Source organism: Poecilia latipinna, unplaced genomic scaffold (genome assembly GCF_001443285.1).
Source record: "Poecilia latipinna isolate Pla-1442-1.1 unplaced genomic scaffold, P_latipinna-1.0 Scaffold2286, whole genome shotgun sequence".
In the NCBI taxonomy this organism is placed as follows: domain Eukaryota; kingdom Metazoa; phylum Chordata; class Actinopteri; order Cyprinodontiformes; family Poeciliidae; genus Poecilia; species Poecilia latipinna.
Window position 1 is genome coordinate 80,088 of NW_015114902.1, and position 18,990 is coordinate 99,077.

General features: G+C 38.6%; 2 protein-coding genes across 4 annotated transcripts in view; one reads left to right on the forward strand and one right to left on the reverse strand.

Moving 5' to 3' along the window:
• The window catches only part of LOC106937149 (G-protein coupled receptor family C group 6 member A-like), a 9,185-nt gene extending 4,838 nt beyond the window's left edge, over positions 1 to 4,347 (forward strand). Inside the window, exons 4-7 of the mRNA XM_015018513.1 lie at positions 883 to 1,644; positions 2,385 to 2,585; positions 2,839 to 2,962; positions 3,036 to 4,347. Coding sequence (XP_014873999.1) covers positions 883 to 1,644; positions 2,385 to 2,585; positions 2,839 to 2,962; positions 3,036 to 4,201 — 2,253 coding nt within the window. The 3' untranslated portion in view covers positions 4,202 to 4,347. The remainder of the gene's footprint in view (positions 1 to 882; positions 1,645 to 2,384; positions 2,586 to 2,838; positions 2,963 to 3,035) is intronic.
• Positions 4,348 to 6,973: 2,626 nt separating this feature from the next.
• On the reverse strand, positions 6,974 to 16,035 carry map7d2b (MAP7 domain containing 2b). 3 transcript variants are annotated; one of them, XM_015018526.1, is made up of 11 exons: positions 15,694 to 16,035; positions 15,180 to 15,268; positions 14,507 to 14,580; positions 14,227 to 14,438; positions 13,258 to 13,396; positions 12,896 to 13,076; positions 11,931 to 12,035; positions 10,885 to 10,948; positions 9,640 to 9,784; positions 8,448 to 8,738; positions 6,974 to 7,527 (listed from the first exon to the last, which is right to left on the reverse strand). In XM_015018526.1, the coding sequence occupies exons 1-10, from the start codon at positions 15,755 to 15,757 to the stop codon at positions 8,453 to 8,455; spliced, it is 1,359 nt and encodes a 452-aa protein (XP_014874012.1). In that variant the 5' UTR covers positions 15,758 to 16,035; the 3' UTR covers positions 6,974 to 7,527; positions 8,448 to 8,452. The 3 variants fall into 3 exon arrangements, with proteins under 3 accessions (XP_014874012.1, XP_014874010.1, XP_014874011.1); XM_015018524.1 differs by having other exon boundaries at positions 15,180 to 15,292; positions 15,694 to 16,031; XM_015018525.1 differs by having other exon boundaries at positions 8,448 to 8,717; positions 15,180 to 15,292; positions 15,694 to 16,030.
• Between the last annotated feature and the right edge of the window lie 2,955 nt (positions 16,036 to 18,990).

The following is an 18,990-nucleotide window of genomic DNA, read 5'->3' on the forward strand; positions in this document are numbered from 1 at the left end:
TGCTTTAAAATTTCCAATTTTTTCATTTTTCATTAATTTAGGGGTTTCCAAAAATTTTTCCCCCCCCCCCCCCCCCATGGATTACAAATGGCTGTCTGGTTGAAACGACGCGCGCGTGTGTGTGTGTGTGTGTGTGTGTGTGTGGGAGGGGGGTGGGGGGCATCGACTTTTTTGGGGGCAAAATGAATGTACGTAGCTGAAAATAGACACCAACATCGGTAGCCTTGTTAAGCTTAAGGTTCTGTATTGATATTAGCTAGTCATCTTTTAGCTAACATTACCTGCATCCAGCAGCTTCACTCAACTCAGTCGGATAGTTTGGAGGGAAAAACTGTGAAAAGTTCTTTGCGTTTTGCTGGTTTGCTGCCGTGATTCTAACACAAACCTACGTAGCTCCGCCCAGCAGCAGCAGGTCTCCTTCACAGGTGGAAACCCAGCGAGCGTTGTAGCACTCATGTTGCGTTTAAAGGCGGCTCGGAAAAACAGGTTACAACATGTCAAACAGTTTTAACTGCTGATAAAAGTGACAGAGGACACAAATATGGGAAGTGTGGAAGCCTCTACTGTATCAAACTGACAGGAATAACAGAGAGTTGGCCATTCTAAGGTAAAAACCCAGTGCATACAGTGTTCATGTTTTGTTTTTTGTTTTTTCATCCAGACGGCTTCCCGCGCCCCCCCCCTGCAATGACACGGCCCCACAGTTTGGGAACCTCTGGATTAATCATTGATTGAAATGAATCATAACAACTAAATCAAAATGCTGTTCATATAAGAATTTAATGGCCCCAAAGAAAAATTAAATGTTGTAACTCATATTAATTCAAATTCTTCAAAGAATTACGACACCACATCTGACAGTGACTTTCTGATATTGTCCAGATAAGTTACGGGGCTACATCGGGTCTCCTCAGCGATAAAACTCGTTTTCCAAGCTTCCTGAGGACGGTACCGCAGGACGATCACCAGGCCTTCGCCATCGTTGAAATCCTGAAGAAGAACAACTGGACCTGGGTCGGCGTCGTGGCAACAGACGGAGAATATGGCCGCTACGCCGTTGAACGCCTCCGACATCATGCGGCCAAGAACAGCATCTGCTTCGCTTACATCAACTTCCTGCCGGAGTTCCTGGTCGACGTGAGCCTGAACGACTCCATCGCAGAAACCGTGAAGAACATCACTGACAGAGAAAAAGTCTCTGTCATCGTGTCCTTCGCCAAACCCGACCACATGAAGTCCATTTTTAACAACCTCCTTGAAAACGACAAGGGCAAACACAAGGTCTGGCTGGCCAGCGACAACTGGTCCCAGGCGGCTGATTGTCTGGATATGAAAACCTGGAGTCTGAACGACGTGGGGACCGTTTTTGGGATAACGCTCAAATCCGGAGACACGTCCAAGTTTAAGCGGTTCCTCAGGAATCTGGATGAAGACTCAGATCTGTGCCAGAACAACCCGTTTCTGAGTGACTTTTTAAAAAGAAGCCCAAAGGCGTCTTTCCAGTCAAAGATCGAAGAGTTGGCCAACATGTCGTATCCGTACGCCGCGTTCAGCATCGAGCTGGCAGTCAGAGCAATCGCTGCAACTGTTAAAGATCTCTGCGTCGACAAGCAGTGCAACATCTCCACATTACAGCCTGAAACGGTACGAAAACACATCGATTTTATACAAAATAACACCATTTTAGACAGTTTCTTCAAAATGCGTTGAGTATTCAATGAATCTTTTTAAATTGTTCTGTTTATGTTAACTTTAAGGCAAAAGTCTCAAATCTCCGCCTGGATATTTTTGCTTATTTTAATTGTACAAAGTTTTTTAAATGTCCTGTGAGTAAATAATTTTGCCAATTTCTCCATAAAAACTGGAATTTTCTACACCTAGCAGTTATTTAAATGTACATGAGCCGTTTGAACTGAATACAAACATGCTTCCTGCAACGGCGGGAGTGAAATTACCGTAATAACCCAAAATAGGCTTGAAAGCGCAACGTCTCCCTTTCAGAATCCGTTGAAATTTTTCAGATAGCGCAAAGTATTGCGGAGTTACGGTACCGCAAAGTTGGCTTTTAAAAATGTGTCGACACATTTCGGTAATTGTAAATTAAAAGATGACACATGTTTTTAAATATTTATTACATATAGAATTATGAAAACATGAATTATCATGAGATCAATTATTACAGATTTTATTATGATGTTTTAATCACTGAATTGTTGCTCTGCAAATACACAAAATCTTTCCAAGAAATTTGGTCTACTTAGCAGTGCAAACGTCTTAGTACAATTGAAATAAAACAACAGTAATTTACAAGTAGCTTGTAAGTTACTTGTTTTAAGTTAATAATTCCTTAATACTGACGTCACTGATTTTAACTGTAATTTCAGTTCAGAGACGCTTTGAAAAGCGCAAAATTCTCCATGGAGGGGAAAAAATATTCCTTCAACGACTACAGCGACGTTGACTCGGGTTACGATTTAATCCTGTGGAGGTCATCTTCACAGAATACGGTGGATATGAGCTATAGCATCGGCCGCTTTGACATAGAAACAAAGAGACTTTACATCAGCAACGTCATTGATCAGATTGTAAGTATCTCCCTCAATTGGTGAATTTTTTTTCTTAATATTTATTCCTTTTTAAAACGCCAACATCGTAAAATAGTGAGGAAGGAGGAGGATTTGATCTGACATTTATAAATGAATGAATATCATTGTGAAAACATGACAGAAAATTCACCCTTATTTTTTTTTCTTGTGACAGACTAAACAACCCAAACTAAGTTAATTTTTGCCTGTGTAACTTTACGAACATTTCTTTATTTATGTTTGCTGTCCACAGACAGGAGTGAGCTCCAAGTGCTCCACATGTTATCCAGGCCAAATGAAGGTCACCAATAAGGGATTTCCAGTTTGCTGCTATGGATGCAGAAATTGCTCCAAAAATGAATATTCCAACACCACAGGTGAGTAGTGGCTAAATAATGTAAAAGAAAAATATAATTAAAGGAAATAAATGTGTATATTTGTGTTTTGCAGATTCTGCCCAGTGCTATAAGTGTGATGAAAACACTGAATATTCGGATGAAGGCAGCAGCAGCTGTAAGAAAAGACTGGACCTGTTCCTGAAATGGGGCGATCCGTATCACATCACGCTGCTAGCATTCACGTCTCTGGGCGCTATGCTAACGCTAACAGTTGATGTCATCTTCCTGGCTCGCTGGAATACGCCGGTGGTGCGCTCATCGGTCGGCCCCATATGCATCGTCCTGCTGTTCTCTCTGCTCTGCACGTTTGGAAGCGTGCCGCTGTTTGGCGCCAGACCCAGTGATGAGAAGTGCCGAGCGAGACAAGTTTTCTTCGGCTTGAGTTTCACTTTGTCAGTTTCCTGCATCTTGGTGAAGTCGTTTAAAATTATCTTGGCCTTTGAGTTTGACCCCGTGACCCAGGATGTTCTGAAGAAAGTCTACAAGCCCCCTGCTATAATCGCACTGTGCATGGCAGGTCAGGCGGTGGTCTGCACCGTTTGGCTGAGCTATAAAGCTCCACAGAAAGCATCAGAGCCTCTGGATGAAAAACGTCTCTGGTTCTGCAATGAGAATTCATATCCAGCGTTTGGAGCTATGCTGGCGTATATCGGCCTTTTAGCAATCCTCGGCTTTGTTCTTGCTTTTAAGGGAAGAAAGTTGCCTCAGTGCTACAATGATGCAAAATTCATCACCTTCTCCATGCTGATCTACTTCATAGCCTGGATCATCTTCGGCCCGGTTTATAAGAACGTTAAAGGCGAATACCATCCAGCCGTGGAAATGGTCGTCATTGTCATCTCCGCCTACGCCATTTTGTTTTGTCAGTTCTTAATAAAATGCTACATCATCCTCTTCAAGCAAGAGAAAAACACGGAGGCTGCATTTCGACAGGAAGTGAGGGAGTTTTCCTACGGCAGCGACAGAGACGTGGAGGGAAACCGTCCGGACGGAGTCCAGAACGCGGCGCTGTCCCTGGAGTCGCTGCCCCTGGAGTCGCTGCCCCTGGAGTCGCTGCCCAGCCCAGAGTCGTTTCAGCCTCTGAGCGACCGGCGCCGGTCCACAAACACCGACACCCAGCCGTTCTTCCCCGTCTCAAACGCTCAGCCTGCCTTACCATCCAGCGTCCTCAGCTTAAGAAAGAAACCGCTGCAGAGATTTTCAAGCTTGCCAACATAAACACAGAGTTGATTCATAGAAACACTGTAAAAAATTATGAGCTGCAGTCAAAAATGCTCTGCAGAAATGCCAAATAACATTTTTCACAATTGTAATTAGACACATTAGTCATTGTTCTTATGTAAATTACTTATCCTATTTTTCTACATGGGTCAATTTTGTTCATTTTATGCTTCAATTTTGGGTCTCAGCTGCTTCTAAAAACAACCCAGCCTTTATTTTTAACAAAAAGTCAGTGCTGTTTCAAAGACCTCCCAAAAGTAAAGTCACATTCAACTGCGCTGTTACCAAGCAACCCCAGTGGACCTCTGCCCGTTACCTAGCAACCCAAATGGAGTTCCAGCATGTTTGTTCAGCTGGTTTTATCGCTGTATTTGCTGTACAATGGCTGCTGGAAAAGACTCGTATTTTGGTGTTGGCTTACCATCCAGAAACCACTTGCTGCATTCTGGTTGGTTGTGCAGGAGGCCCTACTAATGGTTTTCAAATTTGTACAGCTGCATAATTGCACATCTGCTTGCAGCTTATTTAGATTTAAAGTGACAAGATTAGAACAGCTCATTCTGAAAGGAGCGCAAGACAAAAAACTCATTATATAAAAATGATTTTGTGCAAAAAATGTAAAGAACATGCTTTGTATAGGCCATAGACTGATCCAAATCTGTTCAAGGAAGCATAATAGGTCATCTTTCATTTCTAAGAAGTGTTTAAATTATTTGATAAAATTCTGCAAATTTGCACCAAAACATCCAAAGAGGATTTAGTGACTAATTTCAGGTTAATATTCGCTATTTGGGCAAAGTGCAGGTGGTAGCAGAGTGAAGGACTGTACAGGGTCTACTAACAGAATACAGTGGGGAAAACTAATTGATTACTGAAATAACCATGAACTAATTTAGTAATCGATTAATCATTAACTGGATGCTCCATAAAAATGTCCATTTGCTGAAAAAACTCCAACATATTCAGAGCAGTAATGAAGCTAAACCTGTAAAAAATTTGTATATTCTGAATTTAAGATAAAAACACATTTGTCTGTAAATATGTTCAAATTTGCCAAAATATACTATGTTTTTGCAAATGTTTGTTTTTTATAAAAAAATTTAATTATTTTTTGATTTGCGTCTTTGAACATATTTTCCTAATATTGTTAAAATAAATGCTTAAGTGGTTCAATGAAAAATCAGCAAAATTGGTAAATTTTTGTATTTGATTAATCGCTCACTTGTCAGAATAATCAATTAACTGGTTACTGAAATAATCGTTAGGCGCAGCTCTAGATACACAATTTGCCCACTTACAGAATTTTCATCATAGGTGCATCTCAACTGTGAGGAAAAAAAAATCTGTTTTTTTTCATGAATTGTTCTCATTTTCTGTTTTTGCAGTGCAGTGATTGTAATTTGATGTATTTTGCACCTTAATTTATAAAGTTTGTCTTTTCCCTGTAGATGTAGTTTAGAGAATTAATGTATCTTTCATTTTATTTGGTTAAATAATCAGAAAATTGATATTAAGGTGTTAATATTACCTTAATATTGGTATTAAGGTATTAAGGAATGTCGTGGATTAAATGTAATTATTTTTGATTCATAAATACATCTTTTTAGAAAATTTGCAGAATGAGATTGAGTTTTCCAGCTGCAGAGAAAATGATTAATACTTCAGAGGTGAATTTTGATGATTTATGTGATAAAATGTCTGTTTGTTGTATATAAATGCGGCCAGCTCACTGAAGGAAATGGTTTGATGACGTTTATTGTTCTTTTTCAGCAAGTATCCATGCACCACATCTACAATGATATATTCCACCAAGCTGCAGTGTCACAGAGTTTAATTATTAGGATAAATGCTAAGTCCTTTATGTTTATACATGGGGACCAACTGGTTTCGATGATGTGCAAATTTATGGAGAAAGACGAGCCGAAGGTGAGAGAAATGTTAATAAATGCACTGAAATTCAAAAGTAAAGGCTGTTTTTTCTCCCAACGCAGAGCTGTACATCACAATCTGTTCAAATCCGTGGGAATAAATAATGGATTTTAAAGAAAACATCATAATTATCCATCTTTTAAAGTCTGAGCTGCTGGTAAATAATTAAAGTCAGTTGTAGGTTCAGATAATTTGGTTTCTGGATTATTGCAGAAACTATCAGTGAGTTGATGCACAGAGGTTTTAAGGCCTCAGAGGTGACGGGCTGTGAGGTGCAGATGTGGAACGAAACTACCGTCTGCGTGCGCCAGAAACTGCAGTTTGTGTGGTTACAGTCAGTGCCAGACAATTACACTTTACATCTTCATCCTGCAGGAAAAAACACAGAACATGGAGCTTTTTCCCCTCCGTTTCCCTGCAGGTGGAACGAGAAGCAGCAGCGAAACCGAAGCTACAGGCTACGTGTTAGCATGTTTATATGACCGTCTGCTGGGAGTTTAAACAGCGAGTCAGGGCCAACGTGGACAGAAACAAGAGGAGGACATTTCTACCAAAAACTCAATAATTTTGAGACCAATCTAAGAAAATTTCTACAAGAAACAAGGAAATTTCAGAGTTTGAAAAGTCAAAAATATGCAACAAAAACTCAGGAATTTTGAGAATAATCTCTTTAAAAAAATAACAACAAAGGCATTTCTGAGTTTGAAAAGTTGAAAATTTGCAAAAAACAAATGAAAAAATTCAATCTATCTCAGAAATTTTTTAGCAGAAACAGAAATTTCAGAGTTTCAACAGTTGAAGGTTCTGAAACCTTCAGGAAAGTTTCTGAGCTCAACCTAAAGGTTTCTGAGTTTTTTGTAGAAATTTTCTGAGCTGTTCTGGTGTAAATTTACTCTGTTTTTCCATCTGCTGTGGCCCAAAGTCGCCGTCGTCCTGTGCAGACTCGGGTGCGTCTGCAGCAGTTTGAAGGTAAACGGCGTCAGAAAACACCGACACTGTGGAACCGGCTAGTCCGGCTCGGAGATGCTACACGTCGGAGCGGCTCTGCTGATCGTCCTGCAGTCGGATCTATTTACAACGTTTGGAGAAGCTGATGCAAACCGGGCTTCATCAGAACCTCTGATTTATGGATGAGCATTTACAGTTTAAACACCCGAACCTTCACACGTTCATGTCATAAATACGTTGCTGAGCAGGCAGGAGTGTTTGTTTTCAGTCAGAAACATAAACCTGACATTATTAGCATGTTTCTGTGAGCTGGACTTCCCCGTCTGCGCCGCCTCCGGTGCGGTTCGGAAACACGGATGAAAGATCAGATGCTAAACTTTGTTTCTGGTGGGAAGGATGACTACTGTTGCAGAGGGAGGTGGCTGTGTTTGCTCCTGTTGTAGCTCCTGAAACGAGACAAGAAACAAAATCAGGGGCTGAAAACAGAATTTAAATAAATTTAAACGTCTGGACCGGGTTCCTAAAACGATTCACTATTTCTACAGCAAAATTCAAGCATTTTAAAGGGAAGTTTTCAAACTTTTCCAAAACTTTGGAGATAAAAACAGTTTCAAATCATCATTATGTACAATTTATTATTGCTATTAATGATTTCTTGTTATTAGGGTTGAAACCATCTGATTAATCGTGACTAATAATGATTAATCACGATTAATCACAATTAATCAGATTAATCGCGATTAAAATAATCAACTAATTCAATAATTTAGTAATTGATTAATCGTTAATTGCAACAACACAAAATTTAACAAGTATTTTTTAGTTTCTAGTTAAAATATTTCAGTATATTTGAAATAAGGCAAAACTTACAAGTAACTTTTCAGCAAGATATGAAAACTTTAAAAAATCAATAATTCCTTAATATTGATGAAAAACTACTAGATAATTTAACTTAGAACAAGACATTTTCCCATTTTACAGGTGAAACAATCAGCCAGTTGAACTGGTTCTTTTTAAAATCAATATTAAGGAATTATTGACTTGAAAAGCTCCTATAATTTGCTGGAAAGTTATTTGCATGTTAGTTTTGTCTTATTTTGAATGTACTAGAAACTAGACCAGAAATACTTGATAAATTACAATACATTTGTATTTCATTGCATTTATGTCTGTTTAAAAAAAGAAGCATTTTAATTTATTCAGCTGTTTTTCTGTATCATATCGGTCGATACTAAACCTCAGGTATCGATATCAAAGTGGAAAATCTGGATCTCTGCGTCTCTATTTTACACAGAAATCAAACATTTCCCTGAGAAGTTCTTCAAACAGAACCTGAATTGTTTTGGAGGACTTCCAGAACCAGTACCGGTGTTAGACGTCCAGTTTGCTCGGGCCGACGCTGTGGATGAGCTGCGCAGACTCCGAGGCGGCGCTGTACGCCTGGATCAGCAGGTTCTTGTTGAGGTCTCCCACGCCGCTGCCGGCCTGCAGCCTGGGGTACGGCGGCGTGTCGGCCCCGGGGCGTCCCCGCCCAGGGGCGTCCAGGTCCATGGGCTGGTCGGGTGGGTAGCCGTCGGGCCCCTCGGCCACCGGGGAGAACTCCTGAGCGCTGGCCTGCTCGTCCCTGGAGACGGGGCTGATGGAGACAGATGGAGAACTTACAGGAACAACGACGACAGAGAGACACAACGTTTAGTTCAACACCGGGAATCACTTCACTGACAGAAAATAAAACCCAACGCTGATCCCCAAACACACGTTACTCACTGAGGTTTCATTTAGCAAACATAACAGATTTACTGGACGATAAACTGTCGCAGAAGTATATTGCGATAAACGATAATATCGCTGTTTGAGACCAATTCCAAGTAATACAATACAGCATATTCTCAAAGATGAATAAACTTTAAATTCTAATGAATATTTAACACTGAAACTGGAAGAATTTAAATACCCAAAATAAATAAACAACAAAAACAAATGAAATGAATTATGAAGTCTCTGTAAACAAAATTGTCTTAGTTGAGACCAAAACAACGCTGGAGATTTTCATCATCCAGTTTGTTAAAGGGAGAAAAGAGAAAAACAATAAATCATCCAAATGGAAATTATTGAGCTCATTTTAATTTACATGCTATTGATTGATTTGTTATTGCAACAGGCCTAATAACCAATTAGTTCATCAGTACTTTGCATAACCACGCTGCAAAAAACACAAAATATTACCAAGTATTTTTGTCTGATTTCTAGTGTAAATATCTTGAAATAAAACTAACTCACATTGTTCCCTTTAGTTTTCTTATCAGATCCAGGTTCAGTTTATTTCTCTGTTTGCTGTTTGTAAGTCTTTTCAGATTTTACTCATAAATCACAACACTTTAAGTCTTAATTTACATTTAAAGCAAAAACACAAATAAAACCACCAAAAATAACAATATTTTCATCCATTTTTTAATTTATTTGAAAGAGTGAAGCTAACTTTATGGTTTTTGAGTCAGTTTTAGGCAGTGCTGTAATTCACGTTTCACCAGTTTGAGTAGAAAGGTTTGTGGGTTTACCTGACGTCCATGGACTGGACCCCATCAGAAAGCTCGTCCACAAAGCTTTTATTCTCCAGGGGGCCCAGCATGATGACGGGGGCTTCAGCCGGAGTCGGAGCGTCTTCCTCTGAGGCGCCAACAGCTTCAGCTTTAGCATCACACACTGTGAAAAACCCCAATAAAATAACAGGGAGTAAATATGTTTATTGATCTGAGGTCCAGTTCAGCAGCTTTAATGTGATCAGGAATAAGGAAATGAAGCCGTCATAGAAAAAATGATGAATACTGCAGCAGTGAAGCATGAAGGAGAAGCTTTAAATCTGCACTGATCAACATTTCCTCCTGCACCGCCGCTGCTGTTCCTCCTGCCTGCAGACAGGGGGCGACGTTTCTCTGCTCATCTAACTGCTGAGTCACACTGCAGACTAAAACTGTCAGGAGGAAAATATCACAGGAAGCAGCTCTGGAAAACCTGGACATGCATCTAATGATGAAAGAGAATCAGAAATAAACTGTGCAGATTTGAGATTAATTTTTCTCCTTCATCAAGGTGAAGTTTTACCATTTCAGTCATTTATATCCCAGACGGTCATCAGGCAGACACCCTGATGCTTTCCAGATTAAAACTTTCCTTCTTCATAAACCTGATAGTTAAACTGGTTATTCTGAGCTATCTCTGTAATTATGCTGCCACTGGAGGAAACAAACTGACCACTTCTCACTTGATACTTTTTCCTACTACTCTCCAATTTTGTGTTATCTGTTGTTTTTCGACTTTTAACTTTTTGTTCTCTCAGTGTCTTACAAGGTTTTTTCACAAAAATTGCAACATTTGTTATATTTTCAGCTGCTGCGATTTACTTTCACAAACCAAAACCTTTAAAAAAACCTTTTCCCCTCCTGTCCTGTGGGGGCGCTGCACCAAAAACCCCTAAAGGAAACAACACAAAAACCTCTGAGACTCTGAGCGCAACTTTCTTCATGAAATGTAAACAAAACGTGGGCGTCAGATTTGAGCAGTTAGAGGATTTATCTGTTGTTTTAGCTAAAGACCACGAGCCATTTGTCACGCTGGCGCTATGCTAATGCGTTTGTTTTGGCTGTATTTACCCAGAATGCCCTGCATTGTAGTACACTTCCTTCTTTTGGAGCAATCTCCAAAAAGTCAGAATCTGCCACATCTCATTAGGGGTTAATTGGCCCAAAACATGAAAATAAACTGACACACAGTAATTTAAAACGGTTGGGTGACTGAATATTTACCCGATGCTCCAGATGGAGAATCCACTTCACTCTTCCTCGTCCTCTTCATAATCTCTTCAATTCTCTGTAAAACAGATTCAACACAAATAGGGCTGAAATGTCTAATCAGATTAATCAATTAGTGAAATAATTTAGTCATTGATTAATCAATTATACAGACTCCAAAGAGGTCCTCTTTGGAGCCCAAAGAGGTCCAAACTAAGTCCAAACTTAGTTTCTGCTAAGTTTTAACTTAGCAGAAACTAAGTTAAAACTGTACAAAAATATATACATTTAGCATTTAAGATGAAAAACCTTCTTAGTCTGGAAATATGTTCTACTTTTTAGCTTCGCCTGGTTCAAATTCAGTGAAAAACATAAATAAATCTCTTATTAAGCACCTTTTGCTGTTCAGTTATTAATCATTTAACAGATAAAACTTAATCATCAGCTCGACGTTGATGTGAAGTTGAACAGAAACGGCTGAACATGTTGATGTCAGAAGGATTTGATTAGCTGCAGACGAATCCAAAGCTACAAATGACCAAATGTTCACTAAGGTGATGTTCCTATTGCAATTTAGGCAAAAGAATATTTAAAACTGAATTTGACTATTTATTTGCATTTTAAGGTGTGTCTAATGTATGTAAAAGGCTTGAAAGGTTAAATGAAAAATCTGCAATGACTGATTAATCGATTAATCGTTAGGATAATTGATTAGTCGTCAAAATGGTTGATTGGTGATCAAAATAATGAATTAATTGTAAGAATAATTGACAGAATAATTGATTAGTAAACTAATGGGTAGTTGCAGCTCTGGTTTCAGGAAATTGACAAAGTATCTAAAAGGTATTTTTAAAACCTCTCCTGTGATGCTGCTTTGCTTGAGCTGCAGCTTTAATAAAATAATGATTAAATATGAAAAGCTTTCGGTCTGTTTCTGTATCATTTTACTTTGGTAATCTATTAAAGACAGAGGAGAACCGGTCTGATTTGGACAGGATCTGGTGGGCGCAGTGGTGGAGCTGCTTCTGCCTGTCTGACGGAGGAAGCACAGCGGTTGGTACCTTCTTCCTCTGCTGCCTCTCCTGCTCCTCCTGGATGTGCAGCAGCTCCCTCTCCTGCCTCTTCCTCTCAGCCTCCCTCTGCGCCCGCAGGAAGGCCTCCTCCCGCTGAAAGACACGCTCACTTTAAGCAGCCAAAACCTCATATTTACATTAACTGAATAAAAAAAATTTCTCACTGTCTAAAGTTAAATCAGACCAAAAGTTTCCAGGTTAGTTAGGGGTATAAAACTTACTTGCATTCACTAAACGCCAGAAAACTTGGCGAGAACATTTTTTAGATAACTAAATTACATTTAGAACAAAATATCAGAATCAGTTTTAGTGGGCAGAATAAATTTCACTCATAGTTTATGGACTCTGAGTATAAATATATAAACTTTAGAGCAGTGGAGTCCAAACCTTGTACCTGAGGGCCGAATTTGGCAAATGTAAACTACTGGCAGGTCACAAAATTTATTGAATAAAACATTTTTAAATTTTTTTATTTTATTTTTTTAGTTTTAACCCTAACCCTAACCCTGCTCAACTATAAACAACTTTTATAAAATCTGTGTAATAAAGATTAAAAGCATAAAGAGTTTTAGACTGTTGCCTTATTTAAAGAAAATTTCCAAATTATTTAGGGTGTCAACTTTGTTTGCCAAATTTTTTACTGTTCTTGACTTGTGGCCAGAGGGCCGAACAACATCATTTCATGGGCCACATGAGGCCCCCGGGCCACAGTTTGGACACCCCTGCTTTAGAGGAAATAAAATGAAGGATGAATGAACCAGTTAGAATATGTACATCTACGTACTGCCATGTTTTATACATAAAGAAAAAAAAAAAAGGCAGTTCATGTCCAGCATGTGCGGGATCTGCAGATATGTTAGCAGCCATTTCCGTGACCCTTGACCTGGATGGAGACCTGGTTATTGGCTGCAGTTTGGGAATATTGGCTCAGTATTGATCATAAATCTGCTGACCTCTCTGTCCAGCTGGTCCTGCATGTTCTTCCATCTCTGCTCCTTCTGTCGTCTCTCCTCCTCCTCTCTGCTCCTCTTCTCCTCCTCCTTCCTCGCTCTCTCCTCCTCGGCCTCTCGTGCTGCTCTCTCCTGGCGCTCCCTGGCCTCCTGCTGCCTCCTCTGCTCCTCCTCCGCCTTCAGCCTGAAGAAAACACAAGCAATGATGTTCCACAGCTTAGATCCTGACCTGATATTCATTTAGATTCTCCTGTTCTGTGATAGTTTCCTGATAGGAACTCCAGCAGGTTTTCATAGTTTGTTCCTAGCAGCTGTGGCCTCAGACAGTACAAGCCGATCCCAGAGAGGCTGACTGTCTCTCTCACCTCTCCTCCTCCTGCCGCTGCCTCTCCTCCTGCTCCTTCTGGATCCGGGCCAGACGCCGTCGCTCCGCCAGCAGACGGGACGCCTCCTCGGCGTCCGTCGTCCCGCCGACGCTGCGGCCGCTGGGCGTGCCTGGTGACTCTGTGGGGTTATTAAATTCACCAATTAAGTTTTCTGGACAAACTCTAAAGAGCTCATTTACTTTTATATTGTTTTTATAATCTTTCATTTGAAGAAACTTTGACATCTCTGTTGAAGTTAAGAATTCTTCAAGTAGTTAGACGTTTATATTCATGCTCTTATTTTGAAGTCTGGTTATGGTGCATCTGTTTCCACTTGGCTCCTCTATTAACCCTTTAATGATGTTTTTATCAGCGTTCAGTGAGAAGTAGCTCCTATAATGAGCTCAGCAGTTCCATAAGCTATTTGCTAATTGCTGCTGGCTAGTCTGAAGGAGCTGAGTGGGGGAGGAGCTGCGCCTCGAAGGCGGAGCTATGTTCACCCAGGCGTTTAGCAGCTGAATGGCTGCCAGAAAGATTAAAGGATTTCTCAAACATGTATAAAAGAATCAAAGCAACACTGCAGGTTTGTTTATGATGAGGGAAAAACTTTAGAACATAATGGAAAGCTAAAACAATTAGATTTAAATGGTACTGCCCCTTTAAGACGTCATTAGACTGTAAACATGAGCTTATCTGTTTGTCTAAGCTTTGATTATTAGAGTTTAGAGAAGATGAGGCTTGATTTCACACCAATGATGAAGATGATAATAATAATAATAACAATAATAATAATAATCATAATAATGATAATAATAATAAGAAGAATAATAATAACAATAAGAATAATAATAATGATAATAATAATAATCATAATAATAATGATAATGATAACAATAATAATAATAATATTAATAATAATAATAATAATAATAATAATAATAATAATAATAATAATAATAATGACGTTACCTGCGTTCAGCTCTCTGCTGCTGGATTTGCTGATCTTCTTGTTGTCTGGAGCTTCAGATTTGGCAGATTTCCTCTCCAGAGTGCCGTGACCTTTGTTGTCGTTGTTGCCCCTGTCGTCGGCGCCGGGGGTGGGGGCCCTCTGCCGCAGCGGGGAGGGCGGGTACTGTCCAGGGGAGCAGGGCGACTGGGCGCGGCTCCGGTTGGACCTCACCCTGTAAGGACAGCATGCCGTCATCTGGAGCAGGAACAGGATCGGAGGAGAGTTTGTGTGACTACGTACCGCTTCGACGCAGCGTGGCCTTTACTGTTGGCCTTGAAGGAAGAACTACGGACCGGAGTGTTGGGTGTCTCCCCCTACAGGTCACATTTATAATTATTAATGACAGAAATCAGCTGTTTTATTACCAACTAAACTAAATTAATAGTAATCACATCCAGCAATACAAACAGACAGAGTTGGACAGTAACTAGTTACATTTACTTGAGCAATTTTTTGAAAAAAATTACTTTTAGGAGTATTTTTACTACACTACCTTTTACTTGAGTACTTTTATTTTGAAGTATCTCTACTCTTATTTGAGTAAAATTTCTGGATTTTCTACTCACTGAATAAAAAACAAACATGTTTTAACCAAGAATTGACCAGACACAGACCTGCAGTTTCTGTAAAAGTTTCATAAGTTATTTTGTTATGTATATGAATTATTGTCATTTTGGTCCTTAAAATACCAACATTTGGTATTGTGACAGGCCTGGTTGGAATTGAAACCTTTTACATATTATCTTATAATTGTTAAGATAATATAACTCTTAAGGTAATATAAGATAATTTATCTCTAAACACCCATTTAAAGCAGCAGCTGCTGACAAGTATGATGTTAAATTGGAATAAGTTGTTAACGATGATGATCCTGTTGCTATAAAACAAGAAAAGCTCCTTCTTTTCTTCTGACCGTTGGTGTTTTGGCTTTTTCCTCGGGGAATCCGGCGATGCTTCTGCGGTTGGAGGAACTCCTGAAGGATCTGTTGTTGTTGGGGGAAGCTGTTCGACGGGACACAGAGGACACTGACAGGTCACAGACCAACAGGCACAAAAATAAATAACAGACATAATGACACAAAGAAAACATGTTATAAAAACATCCATAATGTTACATCCGGCATGTTGGCCCAAAGAAGCATTTGTTTAATCATAAATGTAAAAGTTTTAAGCAAAAGTTGGTTCTTAGCTAAAAATATTTAAATCCTAAAACAAAAGAAATCAAGAAATAATCAAATCCTAATTAAACACAAGAACAAAGAGTTTATCTTTATCCAAAGCTTTGCATTTAAAACCTGGTCAGGATAATAACATCACAGTCACATGTTCTCCTGATAGTTTGCAGCTTTAGATATTGCAACCAGATTGTGATTGTTAAATCATCGATCGGCCTGATCTGCTTCCTGTTCAGCCATGTTTGGTCTCACCTCTCTCTGGGGAGCTGAGAGCCGCTGAGGAGCTGGAAAGCTGCTTGCTGATTGGCTGATCCATCGTTGGTGGAGACAGGAAGTCAACTACTAATAAAAAAACAACAAAAAACCCACTGGTTAGTTATTTCCACAGAAACATCCACGGCTGATTTCCCGCTGCGTTTGTGACACTAAATGTGTTGGAAACACCGGAGACCAAACACCAAACTGCTCACACAGAAGATAATCCTGCAGGTCGATGAGCCGCTGCATGAATTAACCTCGGAGATGCAAGGCAGGCGTGAAGCAGCAGAGGCGCTTCGTCATGAAATGGAGGATGATGGCAGAGGTAACGTTTCCTACAGCGCCTGAAGGCACCATGGATCCTCATCTAATAAAAATGACTCGGTCTGATCAGAAAATTGATTAATTTATTATAAATAACAAGCTGTGTAAACTGTACTTCCTGTTTTGAGGCATTTCATGAATAATTAAAGGTTCATCTTAAAGTTTGTAAGCAGCTGATTTCCCAAAGCTCATAAAATATGTAATTTCAGTCTGTTTAGTCAGCTTTAACTCTTTTAATCTCTCTATGTTCAGAGTTAATGTTATCAGACAGCTCAATAAAAAAATACTGCACCAGTAATTTCATTCAGCTACATTTATCATTACTCCTGTGTAAACATGAAATGAATGAAAAGTGAGATGAAGAATGCAGAAGAACTGAAAGGCGGAGCCATTTTAACATATTTTACTCACTTTTCTTATTTAAAAAACAATAAGATTACATAAAGCTTCAAGTTTAACCCAAATGTTTGCAATAATCCTGACGTCTCTGGGGTTTGACTGTCGTTATTATTTTGTATGACGTGTTTTCTAGAATGAAGGGCTAAAGGTTTATGGTGTGGCAGGAAGGGATTCGTCACTTTTTGTCATCGTATTATTATCTGGTTTTCTTCTTTCTTTTTCACATTTAATCATCATTTGACTGCAGCCTGAAAGTTCAACTACTTGAAACATTTCCTCCAAGATTTCATCTTTGTTCTTGTGATTTTTTTCAAATCAAAATCACTGATTTTGTGGCGATAATTTAAAAATATTTTCAGATATTAGTATTGGTTTTATCTGTTTTATTATGTTTTTACTGCATTTTTATTTCCTGTATATTGTTGCATGTCTGGCTTTGTCATTTGATGTTGTCTTTTATGTTTTTATTTCTGGTTATTTCAGCTGTAGCTCAATTATCAAACCCACTTTTATTCATCTACTAAAATAAAACAGTTACTTAGATTTTAACTACACTTTATCCTGTGTTAATTAAATCAGGTTTTTTTAAGTAGCTTGATTTAAGCCCAAATTAAACAATTAATAATTTTGACAGTGTTAGATTCTGAATCTCCTGTTTGGATCCTTAATTATTCAACATTGTGGTAATGATATCGTAACCATGGTAACCAGAGTAAGGAAAGCACGACAAGAGGCATTTTTATAACAGTTTTTGTAAATCTGCACATATTTTCTGTAGCAGCAAAATGAGAAAACAAATGAAGAAAAGAAAAATCTGGATTTTTGCAGCTGCTGGTGAGTAAAATGGGTCAGTAACGATTAAAATATGTGTAGCTGCTGTCTGGTCTGGGCGTTGGTGATAGCTACAGGCTGAATGTCTGGCATGATGCGTGTGTGTGTGTGTGTGTGTGTGTGTGTGTGTGTGTGTGTGTGTGTGTGTGTGTGTGTGTGTGTGTGTGAGTGGTTCATAGGATGGACTCCCTGCTGAGAGTCGTGTTCATGCCTGGCTAAACAAAGCAGGGAGGACAGGAAGAGGAGCCGCCGCCTGTGATCAGGATGACTGAGTCCTGATCGTCTCCTCAGTTTATTTACTGTGAAGACAAAGATTCACTTTGCTGATCAATAGTTATTTTATGTTTTACTAATTTTGTTTTCACTGCTCATCTTTTCACCATTTTGTTCTTTACAGACTTCTGGAGGAAAACGGATCAGTCTGGGTGGGACATTTAAATTCATATTGCATAGCGAGACATTTCTTACTGCTTTGATAAATTACCAATTAAATTGAATTTCTTAAATCTGCTTTTAGTCAGAAATAAAGTCAATAAATGATATCAACCAGCAGGAAATCAATTACTGTGATTTTTCTTCAATCAGGGATGAGATTCTGAAAAATAATGTGAAATAATAGGAAGAAAATTTCATGTCCATTTATATGATAAATGAAAATATTAAACTGGAAAAACATCAAACTAATAAGCAAAATAAGAAAATTGTCACTAAATTGTTTGTTTACAGGTAGAAAATGAAAATATGAGAGCAAAATATCATCTTAGCAGTTTTTATCTGTTCAAACATCTGGAACTGAACATTTTGTTCCAGTCATGAATAAATTTAGACAACAAATAAATGAAAGTCATTTCCTATAATCTGCTCACATGAATGAAGTCACATGAACATCACACAGCAGCAGGAGGCATTTAGCATCACAATCAGTGGCATTTAGAAAACAACTGACTGGACCGAAAACGGATCAGAACCACAATGGAAAGGAGGTCGAATTAGATGGAATTTTTGCATTTTATCTCCAGAATTAATCAAAAATGCTTCTTATATTAATAATTAGACAAAAAACTGACTGGTGGAAAGGCAACATGTCGGGGTTATTTATCATATCTGCTAAAAAAGTGGGAAAATATTGGAGAAATATACATTTATAAACTAACCTAATCTATTTTCCTTCTTTTTATATTCTTCTGTGTTTTTTCCATTATTGTTCTGTATTTTTAATAATTTGTATACATGTGTTGAATTTATTTAGTTCATTTTCCATTGTTTCTTTTTTGTTACCGTCGTAGTAAAATGATGGTTCCTGAAAAACTGGACTTGATTCTATATTTTTTCCATTTATGTTTTGCATTTTTTATAATTTTTGCATTTTTGTTTACTTCTTCTTCTACTATTTTTATTTCTGTTTTATTATTTTACTGGTAGAGTGAAATATGTAATAACTTCATGCAGCAGGGACTCCTTAACATTTCCAGATTCTGATTTTACATTAAAAGTAGTAAGTTTACCTGTTTACTGCAATATTTTAACAGGTTATGTTTAAAAATCTGGATCATTTTGACTAGAAAGTAAGTAAAAAATGGACATAGACGTGAAATGTCCTTTTTGAGCATCACTGCTGCTGATTTACAGCCAATGAACGTCACAAACACACTTCAGGACGACGCCACAGCCAGTTTCACTGAAAAAAATAACTCTTTGGATTAACATAAAAAAATCATGGAAAGATTTTCCACCTGA